Consider the following 12,875-nt stretch of genomic DNA (forward strand, 5'->3'; position numbering starts at 1 on the left):
GCCGCCTCGATCCCGTTGCCATGGTAACGGATTGTTGACGGTCAGCGGTTCGGGCACCATGGCAACGCGCTGCTGGCTTACACTCCTGTTAATTTGGCAATGTTCTGCTAAACGGGTCACACTTATGTCGTTGGGTGCCAGGTTCAAAGCAGACGTGGAACTGTGTGTTCTATGTCTGCTTTGAATTTATCGGTGGCTGGATTTCAACCTTATGTTTTTAACTGTTCATTATTTTGCCAATAGTTCGGCATTTAAATGGGAGGGCGTTGCGATTTACGTTTTGGTCGTTTAGTTGAAAATTAAAAACGTTCGGATGTCAGCAGGCGTTGTGTTAATGTGGGTGTCGAAGGAATATTGTAACACAGTGCAGAAAGGCCTTGAGTAAAATGTGAGTGTTGATGTCAGCTTTCCCATCATAGTGCGAGGTGTTAAGTGGATGTCGGATGGTATGATAGTGCAGGGGTGCGATGCACCTTGATTTACTTGAACCTTGAGTAATAACTCTCTATCAATAGATATGAATATGAACAGATCAGGGGTAGTGAACATTAAGGAAGTAAGTGCACCAATGGTATAAATAAAGCAGGGGTAGGGAACCTTTTTATGAGAGCGGACGGCAATGAGAGTATTCTCGGATAGTGTAGGGGTGGTGAACCTTTTAATAGGTAGGTAGTAATTAAACGCGAGTAATACAGGGGTGTAAAAGAAATTGAAACGGTTAATAAGTAAGGCAGATAATGCAGGGGTGCAACATTTATGGTTCGTAAAAAAATGGTTACATACTCATAATTTAGTCAGTTTTATCAAAATTTATTACGATGAACCTCTTATAAGCCATATGTTTTCCTAGAGCCATTGTTTTCCAGGATGAAGCATCCACTTAAATAATTATTTGATAAATAGTGCTTATTTATATACAATTTTCTTTGGGAACATAGGTACGAACTTATATAAACAATGCAGGGGTAGTGAACCTTGCGTCAACGTAGATTTTAATCATGCGATATTCTATATGACTTGTTAATCTCATTTGTATTCAGTACGCATTGCTTTTAACATTTTACATTTTCGATTTAAGTTATTACTGTTGACTCTTTTGTTTTTTAAATCTTACTGCAATAATAGGTTCACCACTTCTGCATTGATTTTATCAATTATACTAATTCATCATTTCGTTGATTTATTGTCAGGGATTCTATTCTATGATGAATAGATTTGATAATAGCTAAATTCAATAATTCTTCTTTAGATTCTGATGATATTATGAGTGTTATTTTCGCTTCTGGTCTAATGAAATATCACTCAGGTGTTTAATTTACGAATATTTTCGTACAATATTCGTCACCTTACAAAGTAATGCCATAATATTTTTATAATATACTTTCATTCATACCTACTTATAATTTTAATTCCCTTAGGTTTTACTTTCCCCGTTAACTGCTCAAACATTATGATAAACATTCTTAATTAAGTTATTGTTAGGTCATGTTTAAATTCATTACTTCCATATACGGGCCTAGCTCGTTCACGCAGTGATTCAATATTGGACTAAAAGTCTTAACGAATTTTTTCCCATTTAATGCGATGTAACGCCTAGTACATTCAAATAATTGATATGTGATTCGTCAAAATCATATCCATTTGTCTCTGTTCGTATTTACCAATAGCTTTATCAACTTCTAACTGTGTTAGAGCGAGAAGGAGTACTGGCTAGTGGAAACCTATCCTTCTCGCTCCTTTAAGCGACGTTCTCATGCGAAAGAAAAGGACAGAATTTTTTTGGGATAATACACGAAGACCGGCCTTTATTTAAACATGACACTCGAAATCAATATCATAGGCTAGTTTCCATAGACAAATGTCATTTAATATTTGGCTTCGAAATAGCCGCCTCTAGTAATATACAAATAAAATGTTTACCATTCTCTAGTCCTGTTAAGACATGTTCACTTTCATTGATACAAACATATAATATATTAGTAGATAATAATTAATAAGAAAATATAACTATAACATAGGAAAAAAAATCATATATTTTTATTATTTACCCGATTCTTTTCAAAAGAGATGCATCACAGTTCTAGTAACACTTATTAATAATAATAGGTATTTCGTTAAATTTTAATAGTAATTTTGCCATAAAGTATTATAATAGTTACTCAATTTCATATTTAACTTCAATATTGTATAATAGATAATAGAGACGATACAAATTATATATTTTATATAACAGTGACTTTTAGCATTGCCTTAGCGTGAATATACTTATTTTATGTCGATCGAAATTAAACCTTATCGTAATGTAGATAACGTTGCATTTAGTTTGACGGTTCTCAAATAATATAATAGAAATGGGAATTGGAAACTGTTATGTACTTTAATAGCTATAATATAACGCAATACCGGTATTTATAGGTAATTATCTTTCTTGCCAGTAATAAAAAGAAAAACTAATAGAATATGGGTAAACATGTCTATTGTCTGCTCTATCCCACTAAGGAGAGGTATGGGATTAAGTGTGTAGCTTGGACGATTCGTGCTGATAAGTGTTCGTTAAGAAATGAAAACTATATTCTAAATAAGGGATGTAATAAACCGGAATGGAAACGAAATAAATAAATTTGAAAAAAAAAAAACATATGGGTGATAAAACTTTTATTTTTTATTACTTTCACAATGTTCGTTTAATATGATAAAAAATGTAATTTTCCTTTTGATTCCGGTTTACCTACACTCCCACACAAAACTGAGCAATCTAGTTATAAAGAGTACTGTGTGTGATCTGTAAATTATATTTTAACAGATGTATATAAGATATATTTCGTAGCTAGCTTTAAGCAAAGCGTTTTGTGTTCATAGCTATGTGATCTTGACTGTCATCGCTTTAAATATTTGTTTCGTGTCTGTACTATCGATGATATCATTCAAACCGTATTTCGGTCGTTCATCCGTCACATTTATATCTTTAAGGTATATGGGGATTTTGATATATCTAAGCGGAAATTCGATCGGTCAATATACTCTGGTATGAAAGCTATAAAGTGCCTGCTTTGTGTCGCGTATTTCTTATTCTTGTACAAAAACAAATTTCTTATGAATCGTTCGCTTTCGAATGTTGCGATTAAATTTGTTAAAATGTCGTTTATTATGAAACGCAGCGGAATTATGATGTAACCTTTGACACTATCGCGAGTCTAGCTCTTTTCGAAGTTTTTGGAATTTGTTCTTTGCATAGTAACCGTTTGAAGTGTAGTAGCCGTAGTGTGTGTCAAAATGTGTTAACAATTTTAAAGTAGGCGTTATTGGACGTGTATTAAATGCAAATTTCGTGTCTTCTATGCGATGCTCTTGTGTATCTTTACGATAAAAATAGTAGAAAATTGATATAGACTGAGGCAACGACTGAATCGTAAAGCAATATTATTTATTAGTAGAAAATAAATTATTTTCAAGACTCATGTGCACACGTTTTATGTTCACTGATTTGCGATGGCTATATGATATTTTCATGTCTAAATGAGATCACCTGTGCCAAATGAGAGATCCTATTGCAAGCAAATCCAAATAAATAGATACCAGTTAAAATAATTATTTATATATTTAAACACATAGTTTTAGGCTATAAGTGATATAGATATAATTTAATGCTAAAATGAATTACATACATTTTTGCTGTATTTAGAAGCGTCTTCCATCTTATCCATAATTTTCTCGTAGAAGTAAATACGGTCGTGTTGAAAAGTCGTTGCAACTAAAATATAATAATTTTAGATATAACTTTTATTGATATACGTTTTGCTGTGTGTCTCTTTACGGGTTAATGGTGTGGCTTTTTGACACGACTCGCCTATTAGCCTTTCTTTTGATGTTATAAACATAATGTAGAAGAAAAATTTTACAGCAATAATTAGTACATAATGTAGATTTTTGCTCGTAGGTTTATATTATGTGTGATACACTACGGTTTATTTAATAAGTGCTATCTAAATTGTATAACCTTAAACAATATCTATCTGTATTGGCGACGTTTTAAACGGAGTTGCTGTAAAAATTGTTTACGCTTCCAAAATATCTCTGAAGAGTTATATCAATATGATATTAAAATTGTTACGCGGCTCATTTATCTAAATAATTTAACGATTAATTTATTTTTTATTTAGGTTAGTGAAATTGTTATTCTTATTTCTTATAGTGATCGGTTCGTAAAACGAAAACACTTTAAATAATGTAATTTGTTGATTTTTATTTGGAGTGATGGTTTTATGAATTTAACGGCGCTATTTTTGCGTTTTGGCTGATAAGTCTTCAATACTGCTCGAGAGGTCAGCCACTGCGACTAAATTTGGCGCCTTTAGCTTAAGTTGGTATGTCCGAACTATAATTTAAGTATAATGTTGTTGTTGTTAATATTTTTGCCGGCTTGCAAATGACACACCAATTAATTAATATTTATTGCTATTGTTGAAAATTATTGCCAAAATTTTTATTTGTCAAAAATCTTTTTGTCTTTGTACATATCCATTAAATAAATTATGTACCGACGAGATTTTTCTTTTATTTTAATATTCTTATTCTGATCCTCTTTGAAGTACACGAAATATACATACAAATGCCACGTTCGTATTGCAAATGCGAAATCACTGAATCTTTACGGTCTTGGACTGTGGACATAACTGAAATATGTCAATGTATTTTATAGAAAAGTACTAAATATGAAATAACTAATTTTTAACGGGAATTTCCATAATTTTCATTTTATACCATCATCAAGCAATTCATTTTTTTTTTTGCACATAAAATGTAATCATTGCGAACTTAGAGAAATTGTTGGGATGTCTTTCCTTCTTCAGATAAAAGTAATGAGCTGATAAAGATGAAATTTTGTAAGTAATTTTGTGTGAAGTGAAGAAGTGAAGAATGTGAAGATATATAAATGAATCCTAGGATTCATTTATACGATTGCAAGCTGAGTAAACCTTTAATTTCCTTCCTTTGTAATGTAAAAAGTAAGTAAATAAAACACGTGATAATTTAGTAATTATTTATTACAAAAACGATCGTTTTCTACAACCAGTCGATTAAGAATACATTTTCATATAACTAAAATGTTTAATGAATAAAAATTTTTACCTATTGCTATTAACGATAATATTCATTTGACATCAATATTACATGAAAATTCATACTGCTACTCTATTGTTAATAAACTGTCTTATTTAGAAAAATCTATAATATTATTTCTATCATTACTGCAAGTAAAACACATCTATAAATATTTTACACAATACTATACACGTTTGAAATAAAAGTATAAATAAATTTTGATCATAGCAACAATTCTATAGAAATTAAATTATGCTACCTTACGATTAAAAAAAACAAAATTATGTAGGAATTTGAAGTTCTGCATGTGCAACAATGTGTAAAGATTATCACCTAATTACTTAAGGGTTTTTAAATTTGTGCTAAAATACAAAATCTAACGCATACGAATGATTAAAATGTGTAGTAAATTTTATTCTCTTATCGAGCAGCAAAGAATCTGTGTATTTTATATAAAATTTATTTTCGTCTTTTAATGAAAAATGTTAAATGTCCAATATTTATATAAAAGCATAATTATAACCCAATAGCAAGGTTACTGTGACAAAACTCTTTAGGTTTTTTCGACTTATTAAAAGTAAATCCAAGTTTTGTTCAGCTCATTAATTTAGATAAATTATTGAGAAATAAAATGTATATAGTGTTGACAAACAAAAAAATAGTTGAATTAATAACCTCCTCCGTTTTTGAAGTCGGTTCACGAACAAAAAACAAAGTATATAGGTCAATTTAAAAATCGAGTTTTGTATTCCAATTGCTTGAGCGTTGAAATACATAATCACTAACTAACGACCTAATTTTTACCCTATGACATACTACTGTTACAAGAACATTACCAGCATAATTATAAAAATTACTCTGTCTGGTTAATTTTATCATGAAATAAATTTTCTTCTTTTTTTTAATCCGAACTTCATTTTTTAATAATCTGTATCGTTACTTATTTCTTTTTCTTCTTTTCGTGAAAAACATACAAAATATCGAGAAAAGTCAATACATTGGAATTTAAATAAAAACGTAACGTTTTCAACTCCGATACACGTATAGGTACACCATTGCAACAAAACAAATTTATTTAAAAAACAATAATCACGTTATTCTACTCAAGAGAAGACTACACCTAGAGTTGTATAACTTAACAAAGTCTAAAAGTCTAAAATATCGAAATGCACTAGTTTAAGAGAAATAGATCTGTCTAGCTTCAGCCGGCGACTGCTCCATGGGGCAGTAGGGGCATTTCAATCTGAAAACAACAAATTGTTTATAATAAATAAATTAGTGTTTCATAAAAAAAATATATATTTGAGCTGAAAATAAATACTAATATGGTATTTTAGAGAGTAAGACTGTATATCTATCTATATTCAACCAATTTGGATAGAATTTTGTACAAAGAAAGTTTGAGACCGGAGACTTACCTACTAATCGATTAATGTTCAAGAAATAATTCAAAAGACTTACTATTTTAAACAGTAGTATAATATACTATTATACAGTATATACTTATTAACAGCAGTATATATACATATTATGCCCTTAGAAATAAAAATATAATACCTGTATAGTAGCTTATACTGAAATGTATATCTCTTTTATGAGTGCGAAAATTGTAATTTCACTGGTTTTTTTAAGACCATTGAGTTTGAATGTCTTTAGCTCAATTTTGTTTATCTTCATTACAACAACATTTATCTGTAATGTTTTTATACTGTATGTATGTATATGTGACTATAAAAAAAAACTTTTCTTTGGCACGCCTTATAGCCTAAACCGATGGACGGATTTTGACATATAAGGTGACGTTGGAATATAACATTGTGGCAGTGAATTAGCCTATATAAGTTAACAATAAAACTTAAAAGTTAGGCTGCTTCTTTATTTTCATAATAATAATTTTTATTAATGTATGTTAGAACGCCTGAAATTCACCAGTATCTGACACGTATAATAATTTTTTTTACAAAAACGATTTTGATAATGTTGATGATGAGTAATGTACAGATTGTTATATTATCCATTATAGTGAATTCACGATGAAGATGATGTTAATGTTTTAATCACTGGCCGTTTACATATTTAATTATATAAATTGTTAATATAGAAATATGTTATCTTTAATTATGGCTTCATGATGGTGTTTTATTAGTTCAGATGATGGCGATGATGGTAATTCAATGAGATGAGGTGAAATGGCGATTCAAATTAGTGATGATGATGATGAATCACCTTTCTCAGTGCGTAAAAGTTATTTAGTTATTTTACATTTTTTTATCCATTATAACCGTTTCGTGATGATAGCGATGATGATGATGATGAAGATGATGATGATGAAGATGATGATGATGACTCACTTGACGCCCATAGCGAGCTTATTGAGCGCGTCCCGCGATATGACATGGCCGCAGAGCAGGCGCATGGGCGGGTTGGCGTCGGACGCCTGCTGGCGCAGGATGGGGCACGCGAACACGGAGTGGTACCCGCCGCCGTCCTCGCCCAGCTCCACCTGTGGGGTGTGCTGCCGGTTATATGTCAGCGGGTGTGCTGTGGCGTGGCGTGGCGTGGTGTGGCGTGGTATGGCGTGGTGTGGCATGGCATTTAGACTTTAGGGTATGGTTGTTGGAGATAGTTGGGAAGTTATTTTTTTTTACATCATAGTCGGCAATTATCACTAGCTCCAGGTAAGCGCTATCACCGTCCATGAACATTTGGAGAGGCGTAGGGTCGATTGCAGACCTTTACAAATGGATTGCCGACTTCAAATTGAAATAGGATCTGATGGAAGGATTGACGAGAGGAATTAAGGAAAGGACTGGCAAGGTTAAGGAAAAGGATATGGGCCTCCGGTTATGAAAGAAGTTATGAAGTAATTGGGTCATATATACACGGCTTTTTTATCGCCGTGGCAAAGCCGGGAGCAAGCTATCGCGTACTTATTGACACTCACTTTGGAAAATAGACGTACAGTCTGAAAACTTGTACATATAGAGAATAAACTAGCGGTCCGTCCCGGCTTCGCCCATTTTATATATATAGCCTATAGCCTTCCTCAATAAATAGGTTATGTAACACTGAAATAATTTTTAAAATCGGACCCGTAGCTTCTGAGATTAGGGCGTACAAACAAAGAAACAAACAAATTCTTCAGTTTTATAATATTAAGTATAGATGGAGGAGGTTTTAGCCAGTAAGAGTCTGGCATAACCTTTGGTAGTATCCCCGAAGTAGCAAGGTATCCATGAAGGATTTCCTCAAATTAAAAAAAAAGAAAGGGTGACCTCGAGCGGCAGCTCGTCGTCGGCCCAGGCGGCGATGACGTGCGGGTGCGCCATCTTGGCGCGGATGTCGTGCAGCGCGGGCAGCACGCGCGCGCCCGCCGCCACGCCGCCCGCCAGCGGCGACAGCGCCGCCAGCCGCAGCGCCGCGCACGCCTCCGAGATGAACAGCTCCGACGCCTCCAGCCCTGAGGACCACGCGCCGATCTCTCAACCCCTCCATGTTGAATCATGACAAAGCCCCGTTTTTCAGGCCCGAAACGATCTTGATTTTCAAACGAAGTTCCGGAAAACGAGGGAGCTTCTCGATTCGATTGTATTTTTTTTTGTAACTCGACAATTCTATGAGTTTTCAAGATTGACGTGATCGTTTTTATAAAAATTTAGTAATAGTCGTTTGAATTCTAAAATAGAATTTTAGAATTTGGAGGGAGTACCTACCTTCCTTTATAATGAATACAGTCTGAATAGCATATTATCGTAAACGATCGTTATGTGCGAACGTTATTTAATTTTTAAGTATAATATGAGATATGACGCGGCGCACTCACCCAGCGCCTTGGGGTCGAGCAGGTGCGCGTAGTGCGGCGGCGGCGGCGGCGGCGGCGGCGCGGGCGCGGCGGGCGGCGCGGGCGGCGCGGGCGCGCACCAGGCGAGCGCGCACACGGCCGCCTGCAGCTGCCGCTCGTGGCGCGCCGCGTGCGCGGGGAACTGCCGCCGCGCGTACTCGATCGCCGCCGCCACGCCCTGCTCGCGGCACAGCTGCGTACGGGAGAAGGGTTTACCAATTATACGACATCAATGACATTCAGATATGATATTATGTAATCATTTAACTTTATTTACAATTGCAGTACAGCAGAAAATAGTTTACTAGGACTTTAATATACACCAGACACAAATTTTCAATTAAATAAGGAAATAATTCTCGAACACCATCACAATAACACAAAATAAATTATTCAGAATTGTTAAGTGTAAAAAGAAACATGGATTGTGCGGTAAACTACTGTTAAAGTTTTCCTGAGGGGTCCAGGTAGTAATTTAGGTTCAATACTTGAATTGCCACTTGGACCCCTCACTTTATCAATTACAAGGGTAAAGCTTGTAATCGAGCACGCACCTTCAACGCCTGCATCCTGTGCAGAGTGAAGGGCAGCGGCGAGTGCGCCAGCTCCTGGCTGCGCTTCTCGACCCAGTCGAGCGCGAGCGCCGGCTCGCCGTCCGCCAGCGCAGCCGCGCAGCGCTGCAGCTGCGCGAACGTGCACGTGCGCTCCACCGGCGGGATCTGCGCCTCGGACACGAATATGTCGCCGACTTCTTCTAGCCCCTACCGCACATTTGACGAATAATCGTTTTAATACATTAACAACACGGTGTGTGTACACACACACACATTCGAGAATAGCGAGGCAAATAATGATCACGGTTGAATACATTCTAAGAGTATTTGGATATAATAGTATTAAAAACAAATATGAGAATACACAGTGAAATATTAGGAGTGACTCATTAGATTTCTAAATTTATGAACAGTAAATAACCAATTTTTTGATATATTGGAGGGATATTAAATGAATTTTCCATTTTCAAACAATTTTGTCAGTTACTTGGAAACACTTACTGCTGTCGTTAAATTGAACAGTGTGTGTGTTAATAATGAGCTCAAACTATTAATGGACATAAAAAAATTAAACATCAAACACAAACCTGTCTGTACAAATGCTGAGCGATAGCCTGTTCCATAATTGGTCTGTTGGTATCATTGCAAAAAGATTCAGCTTTGGGTGCAACAGAGGCATAATCAGCTATGAAATGCCTGTCTATTGATTTACCAACACGAGACACTGTTGCGTGTAACTCGCGATGCTCTGAAATTACATATAGAATGTCTATTTATAAAAACATTCTATTACTTTTGATATACCATACACATCTTTGCAGACTCCTGTATGTAGTGTATGTTATGGAATATGAGTAAAATACAGAATGTATGCAAATTTCACAAGTCTTGTATATTTCATTGTAATTAGAAATAATCAAAAAGGGTGAACTGTTTGTCTGTGTCTGCATAACAATTGTCTGAGAAAAAAAATTAAAATTTTGAAGTATAATGAAACATAGGTTATGTTATGTTTTTTAATCTCTGGTCAAGGCAGGAGAAAGTCAGAAGTGGCATATTAAATAACCCATTGGATTACATGTAAAAAAGTTTTTAATAGTCTCTTCGTGTTTTATGAGGAAAATAATAATTAGACTTAGTTAATGAATCAAAGTAATTCACATTCCTAAAGAGGATTAAAAACCTGTCTGTTTACTTTAATAGAAAAGGTCAGTTGCAATAGGTTCCAATAATAACTTGTTTCCAGCCAGCAATTTATTTCAAACATCAAATATAAAGTGTGCTTTATTTAGTTTCATTAAAACAAACATTGGATAAATTATGTTTTTCATTTTTTTAACACATACACACACACACACACATGCATGGTGCTCAGAACATAATCATTTGATTACATATTCTAACCATCCAAACACCTCTATAAAAAATTATTCCCCTCTATACAATTTCCAATCTTTCATAAATGACATGAAAAAGGATTAAGTAAAAAAAGTCCACCACAAGCATATTGAGTTATGTGAGTTTTGAGACTAAGAAGGTACTTAAAGTAAAAATAAATATAATTTATCTAAAACACTCTTTAATGACACAATCAATTAAATAGTCTTACTTGCTCTTATACCGAGTAAAAATAAGATTTTCTTATTTATAAATAATAAACTCATGAAATTTTTGTATTACAATTCTTGATAAGTGTACAAGGTTTGACATAATTCTGTTTCTTTATACTATAATGAAAGTAAAGTTTAATGAAGTTGGATACATATAAAAATACTGCTGAAGGTAGTGTACTAATGGTGGAGGTGCAATCAAATTGAAAACATTTTTTTTTTGTGTATTAATGCAATCTGGATTCCAGGAACATTTTGCAAATAGTTATGTATGTCAATTGACTTGTAGGGGGGATGATCCATTGATGCGTGCCCAAAAACTATACATTTATATCATAAATTGACAGGAGTTATTCTTTTCAGTCTTATGAACTTAGAGTCACATTTCATTAAATCCGCAGCCAGAATGTTTGGTTGTTTAATTGATTAGCTTAATTTCATCTTTAACTGTTCGGATTTTGAGATTGTGGTGTAACTGTTGGTTTGTATCATACCAAGGTGCATTTGTGATAATCCTCAGCATTTTAGATTGGAACCTTTGCAGTATTTCCATGTTGGAGTTGGATGCAGTACCCCATAACTGGATCTCATAGGTCAATATTGGTTTCAAGATACTTTTTTACAAAAACAGTTTGTTCGCCACAGATAGTTGGGATTTTATGTTGAAGAGCCAGTACATTTTTGAGGTGCAATCAAATTGAAAACATAATTAAATAAAAATACATACCCGTAGACATCTGAAACACTGTTTGCTTTAGTGTTGCCGCCAGTTCACTAACTATCATTGCCTGGTCTTCAGGCAGCTGAGCATTTTCAGGATCTGAAGCATTTATTATAACCTTTTTATTAAAATATTATTTTCATGTATCTTTTTATATTAATATATTTACTGCATATGAAATTTTAACCTTATAAGGGTAAAATGTTGTATGCAGTAAAATCACTAAATATAAAAACAAAAAAAAGTACCAATAAGCTTATAAGTATCAAATATTAGCATTAATGTTTATCTAAAGCCGCATATAAACACATTTTACGAATTCAGTAGAATGTTGATGTACACAAAATTTATTTTATTTGTTTTGTAACCAAACCAAACTATAGTCAATGCCCACATCCAAGCATTACTGCTGAAGTTTAGAAATTTTCTACTAAAATATTATGTAGATTCAGAATTCCGATCATTATTATTTACAGTTATCGCTAAAGTGTTGTGTGTGGATGTTTTTTAGGAATCTCTAAAGATAATTAACTTATTGTGAACACGTATACACTTTTTATACGTATTTTTAACAGCCGCCAATCGGCCCATAGGCTTGAAATAATACAAACAAAAATGTCAAATCATGTTCATGAATCCTGTTATACCAAATATACAACTAATGCCTTGTACTTACGTTGAGATATCTCCTGTTTTAAATTCTCCACTTGAGCTATCAAATCTTGCAGGACTTTGTTTGTATGATCACTTATGCCCGTAAATTTCGTCGTAGCTTTGTCTAAATCTTGTTCAACACCAAGACACGAATCCATTGTTTTGCTCAATTTATTAACTCGCAAACTATATTACGTAAACTTTCACTATTGTATTAACTTTAAGACTAGATACCGTAAGTGTTGATAGCTTTGGTTAATCGCGAAGAGTTTTGTAATGTTATCAATACAGAAGCATAATTATATTCTTTGATTACTTTGCGTTTTTAAGATTTCATTTTCACCTTCTCAATCAGTATACACATATGAATTTGTCAATACTACTCTTCATGT

The 12,875-nt window shown here is 33.8% G+C and overlaps 1 protein-coding gene across 1 annotated transcript; it reads right to left on the reverse strand.

Moving 5' to 3' along the window:
* Nucleotides 1-5,027: 5,027 nt before the first annotated feature.
* Nucleotides 5,028-12,869, reverse strand: LOC119832989 (E3 ubiquitin-protein transferase RMND5B). The gene is made up of 8 exons (XM_038356838.1): nt 12,506-12,869; nt 11,836-11,928; nt 10,086-10,246; nt 9,499-9,705; nt 8,927-9,137; nt 8,379-8,563; nt 7,455-7,606; nt 5,028-6,346 (listed from the first exon to the last, which is right to left on the reverse strand). Exons 1-8 carry the CDS (start codon nt 12,639-12,641, stop codon nt 6,280-6,282), a joined length of 1,212 nt encoding a protein of 403 aa, XP_038212766.1. The 5' UTR covers nt 12,642-12,869; the 3' UTR covers nt 5,028-6,279.
* Between the last annotated feature and the right edge of the window lie 6 nt (nt 12,870-12,875).

The sequence above is a fragment of the Zerene cesonia genome, chromosome 16 (genome assembly GCF_012273895.1).
Source record: "Zerene cesonia ecotype Mississippi chromosome 16, Zerene_cesonia_1.1, whole genome shotgun sequence".
Taxonomy (NCBI): domain Eukaryota; kingdom Metazoa; phylum Arthropoda; class Insecta; order Lepidoptera; family Pieridae; genus Zerene; species Zerene cesonia.

Coding starts and splice junctions, on each gene's coding strand:
- LOC119832989 (XM_038356838.1), bottom strand. CDS start 12,641: ATGGATTCGTGTCTTGGTGTTGAACAAGATTTAGACAAAGCTACGACG. Junction 8,564..8,926: donor GCTCGACCCCAAGGCGCTGG/GTGAGTGCGCCG, acceptor CGTGGTCCTCAG/GGCTGGAGGCGTCGGAGCTG. Junction 6,347..7,454: donor AAGCTCGCTATGGGCGTCAA/GTGAGTCATCAT, acceptor TGTTGTTTTCAG/ATTGAAATGCCCCTACTGCC.